The sequence below is a fragment of the Macrobrachium nipponense genome, chromosome 35, assembly GCF_015104395.2.
Source record: "Macrobrachium nipponense isolate FS-2020 chromosome 35, ASM1510439v2, whole genome shotgun sequence".
NCBI lineage: Eukaryota > Metazoa > Arthropoda > Malacostraca > Decapoda > Palaemonidae > Macrobrachium > Macrobrachium nipponense.
In genome coordinates this window covers 53,081,413-53,103,052 of record NC_061096.1, presented here as the reverse complement: position 1 = coordinate 53,103,052, position 21,640 = coordinate 53,081,413, and the positions used below count along the sequence as shown (strand labels likewise).

The 21,640-nt window shown below is 39.8% G+C and overlaps 1 protein-coding gene across 1 annotated transcript; it reads right to left on the bottom strand.

Moving 5' to 3' along the window:
* Positions 1-321: 321 nt before the first annotated feature.
* On the bottom strand, positions 322-18,835 carry LOC135208779 (sphingolipid delta(4)-desaturase DES1-like). The gene is made up of 6 exons (XM_064241298.1): positions 18,626-18,835; positions 8,311-8,487; positions 6,612-6,751; positions 5,779-5,995; positions 4,261-4,469; positions 322-2,354 (listed from the first exon to the last, which is right to left on the bottom strand). The coding sequence occupies exons 1-6, from the start codon at positions 18,705-18,707 to the stop codon at positions 2,214-2,216; spliced, it is 966 nt and encodes a 321-aa protein (XP_064097368.1). The 5' UTR covers positions 18,708-18,835; the 3' UTR covers positions 322-2,213.
* Positions 18,836-21,640: the final 2,805 nt, after the last annotated feature.

Here is a 21,640-nt window from a genome sequence, read left to right as displayed (position 1 = left end):
GTGACACAGAAATGCAAATCTATCTGTCTAAAATGTAAAATTGTTGTATTCGTCACGTTAACTTTGTCCAATATCTTAATGCAATGATCATTTCAAAATGATTTGTTCATTAGTTTGTGCAGTTTTTCTACAGACATTTTCCAAGTTTACTTTTTCTCCAATTAGTGACTATTATAAATTGAACATTTCCTTTCTTGGTATATTTTAGAAGAGAACTTGCCTTCCAGGTGAACAATATTTCCTGGAAAGCATCTTCCAAACATTTTTTGGACAGTGGCACATCTTTTTCTGGACAATATACTTCCCAAATCAGAAAAAAAAAACTTTTGAAAAAGTATAATTAAGGATAGCACATACATAAGAACATTATTATTTCCATTTGCCATTCACTGTATAATATTTTCATGGAAGCTCCAAACCAGTTTCTCCTCATCTACAGCCGTACAAACAAGGAATGAATAACATTCCTAACAAGAAGTTGGTATGCAAAACCACAATATATTAACATTCTGTTTTGTCTTGAAATGATCAGGAGATATGTTGACTCTATAGGGGATAAATTACTTTTTTTTTATACAGAATAAAACTACTGCTTAGAGACCAGTGCTTAATGATGATAATACATAAATATACTTACTGTATTTGCCAACATATAAGGAATGCTTATTTTCTAAGTGAAGGTCAGCATGCAATCTTAGCCTAGAGTTACTGGCAGCTACTTTTGCTAATTAATAATGGTTTTCCCCCTCAGATGTAATAGTACATAAACTGCTGAATTGCACATACAAGTTAAACCAACAAAATTTCTTCAATATTCAGTTTTCAATTTCCAAATATAATAAAATGAAAATATAAAAAACTAAAAATTAGTTTTCCTCTTCAAAGAAAAACATAAATATCAATTACCATACTTTACAGGTATCCTTAACATTGATCAAAGTAACAATATATATGTCACATTTTCTTCACATTTTTTCATTAGGGTTTCACAAATCACCTACATGGAAACCAACTAGCTTCAATAATTGTAAAATCAGTCTTTATGATTGCACTGACTTTTGTATTGTTTTACATATCATCCACTTCTACATATTTCTCTTGCAAAAAGCACCAATGATGTGTTTTGCTAGTGTAATAAACTTTTGCATACTATAGCACATAAATTACCTTTAACAGGCCTAAAATTACAATATCAAAAATTTATGACCCACATGCGAAAGGCAAAAAATTGTTGTCAAAACCTATGCTAGTCACTGAGTCAGGTAAAGGCCATTGCTATAATTCAGAAAAATGCATACAGTACTGTATTTCGTGAAGGGCAGATGCCTAATATCCCAAAACACTTAAGTTTTACTGTTTTCTCATAACAGAAGCTTCTAAACAATCTTCAGTTGGGGGAGCTGTGAAAAAGGTGGGTAGTCTTGCTTTTTCCTGAGCATGCCCCGCACAATGGGGTGCAATCTTATAAGCCAGCAAATACAGTATATAAAAAACACACAAACTGCCATAAAAGACTGTTATATTATGTTATTCCAAGTAGCATATTTTCATATTATGAAGAATAATGCCTTGAACTACTCCTGTTGACACATTTCTTAATGCAAACATAGTATTTAATCAAATTTCTATTTGCAAAACAGGAAGATCAATGTCATTAAGCTTACATACTAATACAAAGTATATACTACTGCATAACAAAATTTGACCAACTAGAGCTATTATTCAGAAAAATCTTTAAGCCACAAATATGGAAAAATACTTATTCAGTTATAGTCTCTAATAACCAGTGCACTAAATATATATTAACTGGCCTCTGTCAATAAAACTCACAAGGGATTATTCAGGAATAAATTCCAGGTCAGTGTTACTGTTTAGCTAGGGTTCTGCTTTGTGGATATCTTATGAAGAATCTGCAAATTTACTTATTCTGACTCAATAAGTCTGAATCTGGCACACGGCAACTTTTATATACAAAAACTTTTAACTGATTTCTGGTTACATACCATGAACAATGCTTAACTCATGCATGTAATTTGCTTACTTGCTGATATGCAAATCTACAGATTAACAAGATATGCACATCAGTGTCATTATAGTCACTAAAGACATTCATCTTCATAAAGAAAATAAATCTTACTAGGATTTAGCTTTTTGACATAAAATAGTTAAGTCTCCAACTTACATAGTATTTAAAAACATGCCTATAAAAATAGTTAGTCTTCTTTACCAACGTGCTTTCTTTTGATACGCGCATAAGGTCCGATTGCTGGATCACTGATGAAATCGTAGATAACTTTCACCCAAGACTTGTGCTGGGGTAAGTCATCATAAAATTCTGGGGCAATTTCTTTTACCTGTGAGGGAAAAGGTACAAATTTATATAAACGCAGGTTTTTAAAAGAAGACAGATTAAAAAGTTTTTAGCTTTGTTACATACACACAAAATAATCACTTATACAGCATTAGCCTCATAAAGGTTTTAACAGCATATTAGCTTTTACTGACAATAAACTGGATGGCAGATGTCCACAACACCTTGGTAGGGTTAATTAAATTTTATCTTTCACATGCTACCACCAGTTAAAGATATGAAGAAATATCCATCCAACAGAAGGGGAGGGAGAAATGGCACCTTTAATTAAATAGCTGCTAAGAAAAAAACTTATAACATCAAAAGGCTTAAGCTCAATATCTGAACACCTGGTAGTGCAAATAAAAGTCAAGCTGTTGATTTATGAATGCCTATGTGAAAAATAATGGTGGGAGTAATATATACTCAAAAGGTAGTGAATCTACCAAGACGTTCTCTCGCGCCATTTGGTTATAGTTATTTCAAGAACGTTTCATGAAATAATCTACTTTCAGGTAACCTACAGAAAGGTGCGCTTATGTTTAACAAAACAAAACAGTTGGTATTGATAATATATAAAGGAAATTATTTGTGAAGGGTCTGCAATAAGTTGGTTGTACATGAACTCTTATAAGTGAACATATGCTTTGGAATTGCAATCCAGGTATCCATGACTGTTTTTAGAATCTTATTAGTTGTGGATAATCAGGGGGGACTACTGTATATCATGAGTGACAAATATCTCAAGTCTAAATTACTCACTCCTATAAGAAGTATTATGATTAGCTCTCCATTTTGCTAGTTCTAAGGTATACTTGGAAGAAAAGTGGAATTATACCCTTTAACTTGAAATATAATTTCATATATGCTCTAAACACAGGTTTGCAATGAAAGAACTCAAATTACCCCTTAAAATGTATGTACAGGAATAATGTGTGTCACTGAAAAATAAATTAACTGTATTCTGTATTACCTTTGTGGAAAATTAATCTTTAAGATCTATTACTTTTTTAAGATGATTTACTAAAAGTAATTTCTGCTCTCAGCTAACTTCAATGCATCACTACATCGACTTCTTGTTCTTCACTTTTAGCCATACTATACCAACTACATTATTAAATCATCATGGGAAAATCCTGTCAATTTCAAGTTTTTAGTTTTCAAAAGTATTTTTTTCTGGGTAACATTTAGGGCTTCCATGTTGTATCAAATTTGTGGCTACCAAACATGTGGATGAGCTGAGATTTTATATATTAGTTTAACAATCTTATTCATTCTTTCCACTTCAAACAGGCTACTGTATTTATTTCTTCTTACTCTGACTCTAATGTTTTCTTTGAATCTCCTGCCAACAATAGGTCATACACATGTGGCAACTCCCGAGGGTATCCCTTTCTGTATTCTGAAGCATACTCTATGAACATGACAGAAATATATTTAGGGGTTGAACTTTACAAAAGCTAACTTCTAATGAAGAAAGTGAAAAGGCTGAAAAATATATTTTGTTTGATACTAGAAAATATCTGCAATATGGGAGATGCTGCGATGGAAGCGTTTCTGTGTTTCTGGGATTTGTATTAGTGACGACAGGCTAATCTGCAAAAATTCATTTTGATGATTCTTCAAAATATATTTTCATATCTGCAATCCAATTCCTGACCACTTAAAAACAATAACAGAGCTGGCAGGGATGTAAACTGCTATTCTAGCTTAGCCTACAGTAAGGTTTGTTAGTAACAAAATATGGAACCTAGCCCATTCAAATGTCAAGGGCCAACTGTACAATGTTGTATCTTTTGCTTGAAGCACAAAAAGCAAAATTACTAATTCTCTGAGATTCAAATATTACATTCATATCCAGTTAATCTATTTATTTTTTACTAATTCATTCATTACATAAAGACACTTACCTTGGGAAGTCTGCAGCCAGGGATATAAGGGAAATCGTGATGTTCATTATGATAGCCAACATTGAATGTTAAATAATTCAATGGGCCATAATAGCTGTAAGTTTCAAACCCACGCTCAAACATGTAGTGCTCAGAAATAAAGTGGCCAGCCACTGGATGAAGACCCATTGCTAGAAGAGACCCAGCTGAAAGGTACACCAAACACTTGCCTGCAAAATGAAGAGAAGAATAAAAGTTAAACAATCTTGATAATTCAGTTATCATCTAAAATTAATACTACTTGAATATAAATTCACATGGAGAAAGACCAAAATTTGTGAAAATGCATAGCATAGAAAGCTTTTACAAAATACAATGCCCATATGTTGAAAACAAGAAGAAAAAGAACAGAACTTTATGTAATGACAAAAGAATGTTTATTTTTTCATTAATAATTAATGAGCAGTGTAGAATATCCATGCCAATGGAGTCACTGGTGGGTAGCAAGTTCAATCTCAAAGTGAAGTAGAAATTTCTTTCTCACACACACCCCTTTAGATTTATGATAATCTAATATCACCAAATCAAAATAAATTATTTGATTCCAATTCAAAATATATACCACAAAGTATGTACGTACTTGAGATCTCTAAACCAGGGGTCATTACTCAAAATACCAATTTGGAATAATTTGCACACAATTCTACAAATATGAGAATGTTTATGTGGAAGACAAAGACTATTTTCGAAAGTAACTTTCCATTACCAAACTCTTTTTATATTGGATTTCCCAAGTGATCAGTACTTAAAATCTTGTAAAAATGCTTGACTCTAAAAATGTGGTGTTCTGTAAATAAGCAATTTGGTTTGGGAACTACAACTTTTAACAAAATTCAATTCACAGCTGTAAAATATAAACATTTCTAAAGAGGTTTACCTTGGCTATCTTACTTCTTAGTGTTTTAACATTATGGGTACAGTATTTTACCTGACCTGCATTAATATTATGGGGTGAATGAATAAATACATACAAATAAACATGTATATCTTGGTAACCACAGTTGAATTTATTTTAATATTTATCTAAATATCATTACCATATAATTGTTGAAGATATTACAGGTGGCTATTTACCACTGAATAGGCACAATGTCACAAGAATACCTATGTATATATTATTTCCACACAAACATCCTTTAATCTGCAATCCAATATCAATCATACTTTACTACACTTTTCCTTGTTTACCTCTTTCATATACATATCAAGAAATGGTTTCACCAGAAAAAAATTATCTTACTTATTGACAGAATTGCTATCCAAATTATGATCACAATCCATTCGGTCAATTGGCATCAAGATGTTATATCACTGTTTGAAAGGTGTGACCTCTACTGGTCAATTCAATAAAAAGTTCTTAAAAGCACCACAAGTACATATAGGTTTTCTTCTGTATTTTCACTTTTCACCACTTTCAGTACTGTAAAATCACTTAATGGGTTGCATAATTATGAAATACTTGCATGCATAAAAACTTACCTCCAAAGTAATAGAATACGAAAAAGTTGAAGCTCAATTGGATGGTAGTATTAATGAACTCCAACAAGGTTGGCTGCTTTGGATATGTTATAATAGGACGAAGGGCATAAAATAACGGTTGGAAAAACATCCATATCATTTTCCCCAATGTTGTGCAAAACAAAGTAGCCTCTAGATTTGTTGGGATGTCTGTGTCGAGTTTTTCATCACCTTGATACTGAAAAACAAGAAGTCAATGTAGTTAATACTCCCAAATACTGAACAGAATGGTGACAATATTAGCTGTGGCAAGCAGTGTTTTATCTGGGGGAGGGGAGGGGGGGGGTGGTTAGGACTCATCTTCCACTTAACCTTAATACTATCTCACATTCAAGGCTCTGTCACAAGACAAAGGGTTCAGGGGTTATTGGGTTCTATTTTCAAGGTGAAGTTAGGCAACATTGTGTTTCATTTCATTGTTTGAAAGACTCTCACTGGATACAATTGCCTTGCTTCACATACCATAGGTTTATTGGACCATGCAACTTACAAACCTACGCCCTAACAGGGAAAAAATCCTTATTTATACAGTTCGCAAATTCTATTCTGGATTCTACAGGCATACACAAACACAGAGGCTTTAAGCAACAGAAAAAAAAAGTAGGTGAATCTAGCAACAATCATGGGATGGAAATATTGGCATTATATGAAAATGTAGTTATAAAGATATATAACAGAAGCAGAATTTTTGTGCAGAGATGTTTTTCTTCAATTAAGCATTTGCCATCCTTATATATCTAATTTCAGTTAATTTAATGATAATATAAAAGGACATTGTTGCTGTAAACTCTTACCTTATGATGTTCTAGATGGTAGCCTTTGAATGCCACAGAAAAAGGTAGAGTGATGGGTAGGTTTGCAAAAATACCCAATACACGGTTTGCTAGAGGTCTTGAGTGTCCAAAGGCCAAGTTATGTGATATTTCATGAATTGCTGTAAATACAAAATGGACATGCAGTGAAATCATTCATATAAATTAAAAATATATGCAAACAATTTTACATCAAATACAAATTACCAACTTCTTACACACTGACAAAAGTCAGCAAATTCCAAAGATGAATTTTATATTTCCTAAATATAAAACCAGAGGCTTTTATTTGGATATCCCAATTGGTGCAATCTGGTTTGGTAACTTATGAAGTAGTAGTAGAAGGGGTGGGGTATCACCCACTCACCCGACTGTGAACAATGTCTTTTCCTTTGGCAAACAGGCTGAAGTGGAAAGTAAAGACACATCACCGCAGGAATGTGTGCTTCTGTATCTGTACTGGATGGTCAGGAACAGTACCAAGCACAGAATGGTCCCTGCAAGTGAAGATCAGGCTATGCGACAAGAAGGTACTATACTGTACAAAATAATACCGGCGTCAGGTACTGGGGAATGGTCACCAGTGCACTCGAGGATGAATCCAAAAACAAACTTAGGATGGCAGTCAGTAATTCCTGAGTCTCTGTAGGCCACCAAATAGAAACTGACAAAGCAGTAGCAGGAATGACAGGTATGAGAAGAGTAGGTGACTGTACAGAGGACATCCACCGACCCCCTCAACTGTCTTGTCGTGAGCAAAGTAGACAGACTGGTCATTAACCATCCTCTCCATTACCGCCATGGATTATGCACCTGAGGGAACATCCTAAAAGGCACAAAGGATGGAGCAGGGGTCACAATAGATGTTGATCTAAATATAAGTATTACCTCCTGACAACCCGAACAATACTTTCTTAAATCTTCTCTTTGTCCTTTCTCTCACTGGAAGGGTATCCAATCAGAAACCTCGTACACAGTGAATCCTATGAGGACACAATCACTGTAAAAAGAATAGAAAGAATAACTATCAACATTCAAGAGCGGCATAAAGCTCACACAGACACCATCAGGCACAGGATATCAACAATTTTCACTTTTCTTGAAACTGAAACTAAAGTCATGATGAAAACAGTATATACAACCTGGTTCGGTGAACTTCAACAACCATTACACCAAGCATCAATGACTGAATCAGCTTGCACGTACGGTATATCAGTACGAAAGACCAAGTTTGTACTCTCATGGGAACAAATGTTCTGAACCTAAATAAGGTTATCTGTTGGACACACTATGCTCTGCTCAGACAATTTTAAACAAAATGCCCCTGTAAAGTCCACATAATTCTCTGTCTTCATCTTTTAAAGCTAATACTTCATCTTTCAATAGCAACCTAAGCCAAGTTAAATAATCAAGGATATTTCCCTTAACAAAAAAGTTTATTCTACACTTGATGTACAACCAAATGATACAGACACAAATTTAATTGGTAATGACCCTAAGCTGCTATACTTCACCTCTTCAGAACACAATTTCAAATACTGCAAATCCTAAAATTAAAAGAACTGTACCACTAAAATATATATTAATCAGTGCCATATAATTAAATAATGATGTTCCAAATAACTCTTTATGCAAGAAGAAACAAGACCCAAATTATCAGAGTAATATACTACGTACTTACCTAACATCAGTGAGTGATTGATGGTCCCTCCAATACAGTAGGATAATAGGAGAACCCACATCCATGGGAAGTCGCGAATGACGAAGAGTGAGACAAACTGGAACGTGACCAGGCACAGAACCCACCATTTCAAATTTGGATCATTGCCAAAAAGGTTCTTAATTTCCGGATGTTTTTCTGAAAGTTTTGAGAAAATTAGTCTAACAGCATGTAGAGCATAGCTGTATGACACCAGCTACTAAAGATATGTATTGTTATAATACAATTAAGTTTGTTCATACTTACCTGGCAGATATATATATAGCTGTATTTTCTGACGTCCGACAGAATTTCAAAATTCGCGGCACACGTAGTTGGGCGGCGGCCCAGGTGGGTAGTACCCATTCCCGCCGCTGGCGTCGGATATCAGGAACCATTCCCATTTTCTATTCATATTTATTCATGGCCCTTTGTCTCCTGAGGGGAGGAGGGTGGGCACTCTAAGTATATATATCTGCCAGGTAAGTATGAACAAACTTAATTGTATTATAACAATAACATTTTGTTCATGAAACTTACCTGACAGATATATATATAGCTGAATCACACCTTCGGATGGTGGGTAGAGACAGACTAGGATTTTTTAGGAAATTTAAAATAAAATAAAAGATTATCTTATTGGTTCCTTACCTGATAGCAAAGTAGACTATGTGATTACTGTCACCAAAAGCCTGCTTATGCTTTATCAGAGTTGCCAGCCAGGTGTTTGACCTGTAGTGCTGGTGCTCTCTGGATGCTCTGTCAACGGGGGCGTGACCACAATGTGACAAGACCATCTAGGCAAACATATGGCAGTAACACAGCAACCGACCACCACCTGACCAACTAACGCAAAAAACCCCTGATATTAACACTATGGAATGGGAGATTTTCACAGAAGATCTCACCATCAACCACAAAACACAAAAAACTAACCTAACTAAGCTAAGGGATAGGGAGAGAGCTACCTTCAGCCCCCCAAAACTGTGTCTGCCGAAATGTAAGGTCCCAAAGAACTACAGTTCTCGTAAATCGTCCTCACATCCCGGAGGTAATGTGAGGCGAATACGGAATTGCTCCTCCAGAAGGTGCTATCAAGAATATCTCTGATAAACATGTTCCTTTGGAAGGCAAGAGAGGTAGCTACGGCTCTGACCTCGTGAGCTTTCACTTTAAAGAGGCTCATATCAGTCTTCTGGCAAGATGAATGAGCCTCTTTAATGACGTCCCTCAAGAAGAAAGCAACAGCATTCTTCGACAACGGTAAATCCGGTCTCTTCACCGAGCACCAGAGATTACCTGAGGGACCTCTTATCTCTCTAGTCCTATTCACATAGAACTTGAGAGCCCTGACAGGGCACAGGGCTCTCTCTGGTTCTTGACCCACGAGACTCGATATTCCTTTGATATCGAAGCTCTTTGGCCAAGGATTAGACGGGTTCTCGTTCTTAGCCAAGAAAGAAGGGTTCAACGAGGGCAGACAGCGCTGTCTCCCTTGAAAACCCACTAGGCTACTGAACGCTTGGATTTCACTAACTCTCTTCGCCGTCGCCAGCAAGAGAAGTTAGGAAAAGCGTTTTCCTCGTTAAGTTCCCTTAGAGAAGCTTCATGGCGGAGGTCTCAAAGGGGACCTAAGCATCAGATGTTCAAAATACCATCTAAATTCCATGAGGGCGGTCTTGCTTGTGGAATTTGGTAGTTTCAAACGACCTTAAGAGATCGTGCAGATCCTTATTGTCGGAAAGGTCCATTCCTCTGTGGCGAAAAAACGGCAGACAACATACTCCTATAACCTTTGATTGTAGGAACTGCCAATTTTTGCACATTTCTTAGATGGAGAAAGAAATCTGCTATCTGATTCACAGAGGTTCGTGGAAGAGGAAAATTCCTTCCTTCTTGCACCATGCCCTGAAGGAAGACCACTTAGACTGGTAGACAGCTCTTGAAGAGGCTCTTCGAGCATTAGCGATTGCTCTCGCAGCTGCCTTTGAAAAGCCTCTCGCTCTGGCCAGCTTTTCGATAGTCTGAACGCAGTCAGGGCCAGAGCGGGAGAGGTTTTGGTGAAACCTTTTGAAGTGAGGCTGTCTGAGTAGATCTCTCCTCCAGGGCAACGTTCTTGGGAAGTCCACAAGGAACGTCATGACCTCTGTGAACCACTCCCTTGCTGGCCACATTGGAGCAATCAGAGTCAACCTTGTCCCATTCTGACGCTGCGAACTTTCTCATTACGTCCCCCATGATCTTGAATGGGGGAAAGGCGTAAAGATCCAGGTCTGTCCAGTTCCAGAGCAACGCGTTCCACTGCAATTGCACCCGGGTCCATAACCGGGGAGCAATACAGAGGAAGTCTCTTCGTCCTCGATGTAGCGAACAGGTCTACTAGAAGGACGTCCCCTACAATTTCCATAACTTTTGACAGGACTTCCTGGTGCAAGGTCCATTCTGTTGGCAGCAGCTGATTCCGCGGCGGGGGCTGAGAAGGTCCGCCCTGACATTCTGAACCCCTGCCACGAATCTTGTCAGGATCTTGATGTGGCCTTGCGTCTGCCCATAGTAGAACTTCCTTCGCCAGGAGAAAAAGGGATCTGGAGCGAGTCCCTCCCTGATTCTTTAGATACGCAAGGGCTGTGGTACTGTCCGAGTTGACTTGAACAACCTTGCTTGACAGTTTCTCTTCGAAGAACTGCAGCGACAGGAATATCGCTGCCAGTTCCTTTACATTGATGTGCCAGGCTACCTGTTCCCCTCTCCAGGAGCCTGACACTTTTCCCCCCCTCCCCCCCTAGTGTTTGCTCCCCAAACCGGAAGTGGAAGCGTCTGAGAACAACACTAGGTCGGGGCTCAGAAGATTTAAGGAGAGGCCCTCTCGTAACTTCTGAGGGTCGAGCCACCATCTTAAGTGAACTCTTACATCGTTGGAGATCCTTAGGATCGCATTTAGGTCCCCTTTCGACTTCCATTCTTCCGCAAGGAAGAATTGAAGAGGCCTGAGGTGCAGTCTTCCCAGCGAGACAAACTTTTCTAGTGAGGAAATGGTGCAGCAGACTCATCCACTCCCTCACCGAACAAGCTTCTCTCTCTAGGAAGGCTGCGACTTTCTCTAACCCAGTCGCTGACGTTCCTGGGATGGATGGAAAACGCCCGAAAAGCCACTGAATCCATCTGAATCCCCAGATACACGATGGACTGTGTCGGGGTCAGATGGGACTTTTCGGTGTTGACCAACAGACCCAGAGACTTTGCTAGGGCTAGCGTAAACTGAAGGTCCTTCAGACACTTCTGCCTCGACGACGCTCTGATCAGCCAATCGTCGAGGTAGAGGGAGATCCTGATTCCTGACGAATGGAGCCACTTCGCTACATTCCTCATAATCATCGTGAAAACCATAGGGGCCGTGCTGAGACCAAAACAAAGGGCTCTGAACTGCCAAACCCTGTTGTCCAAGACGAATCTCAGGTACTTCCTTGACAGAGGGTGGACTGGGACGTGGAAGTATGCGTCCTGCAGGTCTAGAGACACCATCCAGTCGCCAGGTCTCAATGCTCCCAGCACCGACTGAGGCGTCTCCATTCTGAACTTTATCTTTTCTACAAAAAGATTTAGCCTGCTCACATCCAGGACCGGCGCCAACCTGATGACTGCTTTGGCACAAGGAAAATCCTGTTGTAGAAGCCCGGTGACTCTAGGTCCAGGACTTGTTCCACCGCTCTTTTTCGACCATCTGGTCTAAGAGATCGAAAAGAACCCTTTTCTTCTCTCCCTGATAAGATGGAGAGAGGTCTCTGGGAGTCGAGTCAAAGGAGGAGGATGAAGAAAAGGGATCTTGTACCCCCGTTCTACTATCTTGAGGGTCCAAGGGTCCGCTCCTCTCTGCCTCCAAGACTCCGCAAAGAATTCCAGTCTGGCCCCGACTGGTGTCTGAAGGACGAGATCTTCACTTGCTGGTTTTCGGTTTGAATGAAGCTCTTCCTCTTGAAAAACCTCTCCCTCGGGGAGCTGCTCTCGAGGGGGGTGCCCCGCGAAAGGGTTTGACTTTCTTCGGGGGTTTGCTGAAAGTTGACGTGGAAGGAACCGCTGGACGTCTTGAAGATTGAACCAAGAGGTCCTGGGTCGCCTTCTCTTGCAAACTCTGTGCAAGATCCTTTACCATAGCCTGGGGGAAGAGATGGTCCGAAAGAGGCGCAAAGAGCAAATCCGCTCTCTGAGCTGGAGATACCGACTTAGCCGTAAAATTGCACAGCAATGCTCTTTTCTTTAGGAAAGCAGTTCCAAAATTCGAAACTAGCTCCTCCGAACCATCCCTGACGGCCTTGTCCATACATGACAACACGCTGGACAGCTCCCCCAGACTGAGAGAATCAGGACTTCTAGACTGACGGTCCAAAACTCCCAGACACCAGTCTAGGAAATTAAAAACATTAAGGGTACGAAGAAGACCCTTCAAGTGGTGGTCAGTCTCAACTGGAGTCCAGGTCACCTTAGCCGACGCTGACTAAGGAAGACCTCCTCTGGGCGTCCACTAAACTGGAGAAGTCACCCAACGCGGACGAAGGGACCTTTATCCCGACATCCTCCTTGGTCTCATACCAAACTCCTCCTTTCCCTGCGAGGTCTAGAGGGTGGATGGGCGAAAGTGGTCTTGCCCTGATCCTTCCTTCTGGACATAAAGTCTTGGAGTTTCTTAAAACGCCCTCTTGGTCGACAGACGTTTTCATTTCGACGAATTCAGGGGTCTTTACGGTCTTGGACGACGAAAGTTGTGAGGGAGGAGACCTAGGGGCTGTAGGCTGGAAACTTGTCTCCGATGCTGAACGCAACAGCCTAACAAGAACCTTGTAGTCCGAGACAGCTGAAGCTACCGGCTGTTCTTCCTCTACGGAACTCCCCGGACTACTATTTGCTCCCTTCCTCCCTAAGAGGAACTGGAGAACGCCTATCAGGAGAGGGAGTAAGTCCCTTAGGCTCAATCCTGAATAAAGACTTCCGTTGGTTGGAGGTATCCCTTACAGGTACGGAAGCAGCCGTACGTTGTTCTTTAGATGCACGGACATCTTCCGAAAGAGAAGCATCCTTAGAAGTCAAGTCAACTGTTTTAACCGAAGCTCCCTTCGAAAGGAAGAGCGAGCTTCCATGAAGAGCAGCGCCAAAAGCGTCTGCTTAGAAGAGCGAGCGTCCTGCTTTGCAGGCTCCAAAGCGTCCTGCTTCGCTCGAAAAGCGTCCTGCTTCACACGGCGAGCGTCCTGCTGAGCGTCCTCAAAAGCGTCCTGTCTATGACCAGAAGCGTCCTGCTTCGCACGCCGAGCGTCCTGCCGAGCGTCCTTCAAAGAGTCTTGAAGAGAGCTCAAAGCGTCCTGTCTAGCACGCCGAGCGTCCTGCCGAGCGTCCTCAACCGCTACTTGCCGAGAGCGCAAAGCGTCCTGCTTCGAACGCCGAGCGTCCTGACGAGCGTCCTCTCCTGAGCGAGTAAAAGATCTGCTAGGAGAGCGAGAACGTTGACGATCCGGAGGCGGAGAGAGAGACGAGCGAGCTGAGAGAGAATGAGGCGCTTCGTCCTCTTGACGGGCAGCCGAACGTCCTTCCTACGCCCTTAGACTCGACTGCTGCTGGGCAAGTCCTCTGAGCCATCAGCGACGTAATCTGGTCCTGAAGGGACACAAGGATATCCTTCGTAGGTGACGAAGGAGCAAAAGAAGGGGCAGGACTGAGACTGCGAGAAGGCGAGGGGCGAGGGGACGCCTCCTTCCTTCTAGCAGGTACAGCTATCTGCCTCTCAGGTGAACACGCCTGTGCGTGGAAACTAACGTCCTCATCGGTAGAACGCCTTCCTCTCTTCTGGGGAGGAAAGGCGTCATAAGCGTCCTCTGACGAAAGAGGAGACATAGGACGTGAAGCGTCCTCAAAGCGAAAAGTCCTTTTCAACGGACGCGAGTCTCTCCGAGCGCTCCACCCCTTGCGCGGGGAGGACGCTTCGGAGGACGAAAAGCAATCTTTCAGGATACGCGCTCGTGCGCGCTCCTTGGCAGCCTGGGATTTAGCAACAAGGCCTGCCGAAGGGACGCCAGATCGGTGGGGAGCCCCCGTAACCCTCCTGCGGCTTTCGACATACCCACTCCCTGAGTCCTGGGAGTCCGATAGAGGTCTAGGCCTAGAGGCATTATGGGGCCGATCTGACGCCCCCTCCACAACACTAGGGGCACTGACACAAACTTTCACTGGGCCGGTTTCTAGGGCCAACACTTTAGATTCGAGAGCACGAATAGACTCTAGAATCAGAGAAAGGGTGTTACCTTCTCCAGCACAGCACTGGGCCCGAAGGCAACAACACAGGATTAGGTTGGGCAAAATCTACTGGTGTTAGAGGAGGAGAAATGTTACTATCCTTACCTTTAGTAGAGCTGCCCTTAGAGGAAGACCTCCTGACTCTATCGCGCTCTAATTTACGCCGATAGGTCTCATACATCCTCCATTTATCATCATCCAAATCCTTACATTCATTGCACCGATCATCAGCCACGCAAACATGCCCCCTGCAATCCATACAAACTGTGTGAGGATCAACTGAAGGTTTAAGAAGCCTCACCTTACATTCACTCCTCACACACACTCTGTAACTTCCCGAACTTGATCCAGACATACTGAATCTAGAAAAGCCAATCCAACCAAAATCAAAAACCAATCCACTATTCCGCGTGCCAATCCAACAATCCAGAAGTCGATACCAAAAGTCAATCCAGATAATATTATGCGAGATAATGAAAAAATCCTAGACGGAGGTACTGTAAACAGATGTTTGCAGCACCGGCGACAGAAAAAAATATGAATAGAAAATGGGAATGGTTCCTGATATCCGCCGCCCAGCGGCGGGAATGGGTACTACCACCTGGCCGCCCCACTACGTGTGCCGCGAATTTTGAAATTCTGTCGGACGTCAGAAATACAGCTATATATATATCTGTCAGGTAAGTTTCATGAACAAAATGTAAATTACTATGAAATAAAAGTCTGTGAACAAATTTTACAATTTCTCTACATGTTACCACCGCGATTCTTATCCTTTTATTTTAAAAAATATGACGCCAGTTTTCAACAGCTTTCAAATCCATTTGTCTAACCTCAAGTCACAATGCCTGGCTGCCTATCATTCTTTTTACCTCATTAATTCTATAGCATGAAGTGTTGTCTTAATCTCAAAACACTCTAGTAAAGTCTTTACATTCTGTCACACACACTTTTCCTTCGAACAGTCATTAACCCAAGTTCCTACAATTCCATGGTTAACCACATGACAACCTAATTTAAACTTCTTGGTGGGGGTCCTAGCATGATATGTACAACAGATTCTTCCTTTTCACTTTGCAACTACTCCCTTTGACCTCTCAAATTCAAGTTAACATTGCTTCAGTTAACATCTAATTAAAAACTGATCTACGCCTAAAGGCCTTGAGCCCGGGAATGTGCCTCAGGTATTGCAAATGCTCTGTTTGTAACTGCAGTTTGTTTTGCAATATTCTACTCCAGACAATGACCTACTGACATAGGTAATTAAGAGCTGTTCTGTTTCCCTAACTGTATGGTGACATGCTTATCGCAGCAAGATCTGCCAAACTAACCACTCAGTGAAGGACTTCAGGTTTTCAGAATTTGTACAAAGTTCTCTGCTTCTGTCATGGCTTTGAAATGCAGTCATCTGTATGGTTACTGCTCTCAATTGCAATACCAATCTTTTTAATGCTTGGTTTCAAAACAATTTGAGAAAAATAATGACAATGTTTTAATTGCATGATGCCAGGGGCTCTGTGAACTGTCATGTGTGTCAATTACTCTGTACCTATTCAGAAAAGCCATATCTGGGATGGGCACAAGCTCTAAAAACAAAAAGACTAATTAAAAGTAATTTTAATGTGAAAATAGACTAAGGGTTAATCTGATGGTACAAAAACAACTTAATTTTAAGAGCAACCATGGGTTTTATATATTTGAAATCAATTTTTATTCAAAAGAGGTAGGGTTAGGTGGCAAGATCCCTGTACTATTTCACTTTATGATTTTGGGTGCCCAAGAAGCAATGACAAATCAGTTTGGCACCCAGTACAATAGACTTTGGGTCGTTTCGACCGTAATCATGTTTCAAAATGGGTGTGTTCAAACATAAAGGTAGATACCATAAACACAACATCTTGCATTGCTTTGGATGTTACAGCTAAATGACTTACTGTTGAAATGACCAGGACTGGTACAATATAGTAGGTGGGTTATTTCATTTGTTTTCATATTCCAAACCCTCCATTCTTCCACTATAGTTCTTAATTATTGCATAACTAGATTGGGTGGGGGTGAGAAAAGGTGTCTTTTATTTGTGCGAACAGTGGGAGCGCTCCGGGCTTGAAACGGGTTAGGGGTGGGTATAGGATTACCAAGTTGTTTAAGCCAATATTTCCAAATAACAAATTAACTTTTTTTTTTTTAATCATATGTACATCTGTACTGAAGTGATTTCAAAAGTAACCTTTGTTCACCATCAAGAAGTCTCAAAAACCCATTAAATGTCTGAAATGCTATTGGAAAATATGTGGTTCATGTGCATGGAAAAAAATTAATACACCACAAAATCCGTACCTTTCTCTGATGCGATAAAAGAACCACGTTCCCTTCACACTACAGAGCTGTCAATTATTGTTCAAAAGTACAAAAGCAATTTAGGAAGCTTTAAAACTTTACATATATATCATCATTCCCTCAAAGTGCAAGATTACATAATCACTATCATGACTCCAATATTATTCTCATTTACCGGTACCTAATCGTCCCCTGAACAAAACTTCTTATCAAAGAGATAAAGTTCATATAATTCTCCTAGACTCAGATGATCTTTAGAAGATAACATCTAATTGAGAGAGAGAAAGAGAGAGAATAGGTAACTTCTCTTAACTTATATCAAAACATGGAGGTATTGAAAATATATATTTTGGTATAGTTCTTAGTCTTTACAAAACATGGAGATATTGAATATATATTTAATAGTTCTTAGTCTTTACTAGGCTATTTCTTTATTGCTAACCATGGACCATAGCAACAGCTTTATTCTAAACAGTGTTTAAATCTTTTACTGGATATCTGAGCTCAGGTTATACACTAGACCTTTAGGTATATACTATTAATATAAGAAAAAATAATATATGATAAAGATACTAATTCAAAACTATTCAAAAAATTAAACTTATTGTACAAAGATTAACTATACAAAATCAAAATTAACATTCAGTATATAAACTAGTCACTGTTCTCTGAACAACTGTATGCCAGCCACAAATCCAAGGTCATAATTTAAAAAAAAATTAATTAATACATATGAAACTTGTGATTACTGACGCTATCTCAAGTGCGCCAAGCAGACTAAAAATGGGATGGATAAATGTCAAAACGACACATTAATATTTTTCCTGGTAAGTTCACACCGAGTTTGATCATAAATTCGGTCAACTTTCTATTCACGACTTAAAGCTATATATATCAAAAGACTTGACACCGATGTGGTACTGGGCTGTATTTTACTTTTGATTAGCCCCATAACCTCAAGGTCTTTTATCCTCATGGGCTAACGGTTTCAACTGCCTGCTGTCCTTTTACGCTTGTAAACATTAAAGGTTGCTTTTACATGTAAAAGCAAAAAAACTTGTACACCAACAGGCTTGCAATTTAGGTACTAGCTTTCTATTCCTCAAGCAACCATAAATAATTGAAAGTGGAAATTTGATATGAAAGTGTCGGATTGGTCAAGCATTCGCCCGTTTTTTCACTTGGCCACGGATGCACCCACTACATCTATTCACGTTCATGACGTCAATTTCCTTTTTAAAAAATATACACAAAATTCAGCGACACGCGAATGGATCTGCATTTACTCTGCACTCGTTCCTCGCCATGCCGGTATTATGTGTACAGCTGCAAACATTAAAACTGGGTTATATTAGTCAATGATTTCATAAATGGAACTGGTAATAAATTTTTCCTCCCCCCCGGCAAGGTTGCCTGAGGGCAAGTCAAAGAATGGTTGACTTTTCAGTTCAAGGCCAAAGCAACCCAATCAGATTTAGACGACTGCTCTTGAGGGGAGGAAAGCAGGTGTCAATGTCAACACGCATCAAACCGAAATGCATATACAAGCCCAGTCAGATGATGCAGCAGCACAACAGCAGCAGTGCGGCACCAACCTCTTTAATTCATCGAAAATTGGGCTGAAAAAAAAGGACGTTATACAAATCTGAATGACTAAGGGCGCATTACACATAATACTCACTCAGTATCTCTTTTCTCCTCGTGGCATGTGGCTCGGCTGTGTATGACCACTCAAAATCACTCCTCGACACATGCTGACCCATTATGGTTTATATTTCACCGGCTTACTCTGCTACACCTTCACTTCGCCACATCCCAAGTCTCACTGAGTCTACTAGTTTAGTCACTGCTGGGCTGCTAGCTACCTACAGCAGTCACTCGCCGGGACCAGGGAGCCGGGATGCTCCCTGGTTGGGATGTCGGGAGGGACGGGCGGGGAAGGCCACCGCTTTGTTGAGCAGTGTTGTCAATCCTGGCCGTATATAGCCACTGGATAGCAGACTATATCTCTCTTACGTGATGCTCAGATATCGATCCCTTCAGCCCTGCAAGAGATATATATTATATAAGTGGACAGTCTCTTTAATCTAAACCATAGCATCAACTGTTCACTGAGAGACTTTTACACAAACGGTTCTACCGTTCTAGTGGAGAGAGAGTTCTCGACAGTGTGCAAGATTTACACAAGATTTACTCCACCAAATATTGTTAATTTCACTGTTAAGTCTGACAGTTTTGCCCTTTATCTTGTGATGTTCAATACAACACAGTAGTTCTCTTGGAATTTCGTGCCCTCTGGAATCAAGTTGGAATTTCAAGTTGATTACTAATGCACGTACTACATCTCGTGTATAATTTTGTTTGTTTCATTTTCTGTAATGAACTACTTTCCTTTTTGGAGCCTTTGAATTTAAAGCATCTACTACTCCATCTAGAATTACAGTTTGGTTAATAATAATAATAATAATAATAATAATAATAATAATAATAATAATAATAAAATAATATAATCATAAGAGACAGGATGCAACCAGGAACCCCACACTAAATACCACCCAGTCGAATTGGAGGACTGTGATAGAGCAAAAAAAAAAAAAAAAAAATAATAATAATAATGTCTGTACGACAACCACTTTTCTGCGTACAGAGGCAATGGCAATTCACTTCTAGCTCACAGTATCATTATTATTTAAAAAAAATTGAAAGTTATAATGATTTCACAGACTAAGTTAGTCCCGTTTTGCATACCGGTTGTTACTTGGCAATTTTAACATTTACAAACAGGGGACCTTCGTGGAATTTGTCTTCATTTATAATCATCACATTCCATACTTTCGTGTTTCAGTTATAGGTACACACACACACACATACACACACATACACACACACACACACACACACACACACACACACACATATATATATATATATATATATATATATATATATATATATATATATATATATATATATATATGAAGATAAAAGGCCCATAAAACACTATTTTAACTTTGCAACCATTGATCAGGAACACAGAAGGAAGTTCTCGAAATATATGGTTGCAACGTTAAACTAGTGTTTTCATGCGCCTTTTATCTTCATATTATATAGTTGTATTACAGTAGAAGACATTCATATATATACATATTCTAACTGAATCACGAAAATATGGAACATGATGTATATATCAAGACAAAATCCACTCCATTAATTCACTTTCCTTCGTGGATTTTTTGTCTTTATTTCGCGAACACAAGCAATATTCACGCAGTAGTACAGAGTATAACAGAGCGACTGAGAATCGTCTCGCTGCTAGACGCTAATTGTAGACTCAAGTTTCGATATATCCACATAGATTCGCGACTGGTTATCTCCATTCATTACTGAGTAGCACATAAGGCCTTTCCTTTCCCGTCTAGAGTGCTGCCCCAGAGATTCCCGCTGTAATACAAATGAATCATCTTGAGCATTTATCCCATATGTAAGGCGAATATTCTTATATCACAGTATAAGGTATAACCTAGGTTTTGATATCAGTGGTTCAGTGTCTTGATTTATTTTTGGGTCGTGTTCCATTGTATTATCTTTCGTTTTTTTTCTGGAAGATATTTAACCTTCTCTCCGATCACTATATAATACGCACACATCTAAATTTAAATCTGTTATATCATCTCAAGAACAGTGTACCATCCTGCAAACGGTAATGTGACCTTGAGATGAACGCAATTCCTGGCTAAGATATCACATTTTTGCTGCCTCGTTCCTTGAGGTATTCCAAAGTCTCGCATTCGCTTACTAGAAAGAAAAAATGCTCATTGCCTTAAGTTGTAAATAAATAAAGCCCGTGAAATTAGCCAGTGGTAATCAAGTCTTTTAAAATCTCTCCGTTCTGGACCAGATTTATTTTGCTAATAATTATATTAGGAGTTTTCAGTTACTATTATTACTTAGGAAAACAATCATTCATCTCCCTTTTGGTCATAAATGGGTGACGTGGAATCTGAACCATGTTTAGCGATGAAAAGGAAACTGACAAAGATTTGAAAGGTATAACAGGAGGTAAACCTCGCTGTTGCACTATGAATTAAATGTTAGGAGGGGATGGAGAGTAAGATAGAAGAGAATGAATATGAAAGGAGTTATACAGTATACGAAACGAAAGGGGTTGCAACTATACTCTCTTTTTTTTTTTTTTTCATCTGTCCATCCGCCTGTGGTGTTGCGTATGGTAACACTGCGACCCGGACTTTAAATAATATCCTATTTCTAATATTAACGGTGTAATTCGCATACAGTAAATTATTAAAACACTTTTCTGTTGCAAATGTACACCAAGATATCCTTTCATTTACCTAAAACTTACACAGCGTAACTATCTAAAGCCCGGGACGCAGTGTTACCATACGCAAACACCACAGGCGGGTGGACAGATGGGGGGGGGGGGGGGGGGGGGGACAGAGTATAGGAGCCGACGGCACGCTGCAAAGAACCTTAGTAACTCCTACAGTGCGCCGCTTAAAGCATTTTCTCCCGGCATTTAAACTTGACTGTTTACAACATTGTTAAAGATAAGAGCACTTGAACCATTTCGTATCAGACTTGATAACTGGTTTGTTACGGATGTGATGAATTCAGGTTGGTGTATACACCGGTGATAACGAACAGTTCTGAAAACAGGCTTGATGTTAGGCCTATT

Excerpts from the sequence above, each read along its gene's own strand:
- LOC135208779 (XM_064241298.1), bottom strand. The coding sequence starts at position 18,707 with ATGGGTCAGCATGTGTCGAGGAGTGATTTTGAGTGGTCATACACAGCC. Across the intron at positions 6,752-8,310 it reads CAATCACTCACTGATGTTAG|CAATTCATGAAATATCACAT; the intron begins GTAAGTACGTAG and ends TTGTATTTACAG. Across the intron at positions 4,470-5,778 it reads CGTATTCTATTACTTTGGAG|GCAAGTGTTTGGTGTACCTT; the intron begins GTAAGTTTTTAT and ends TTCATTTTGCAG.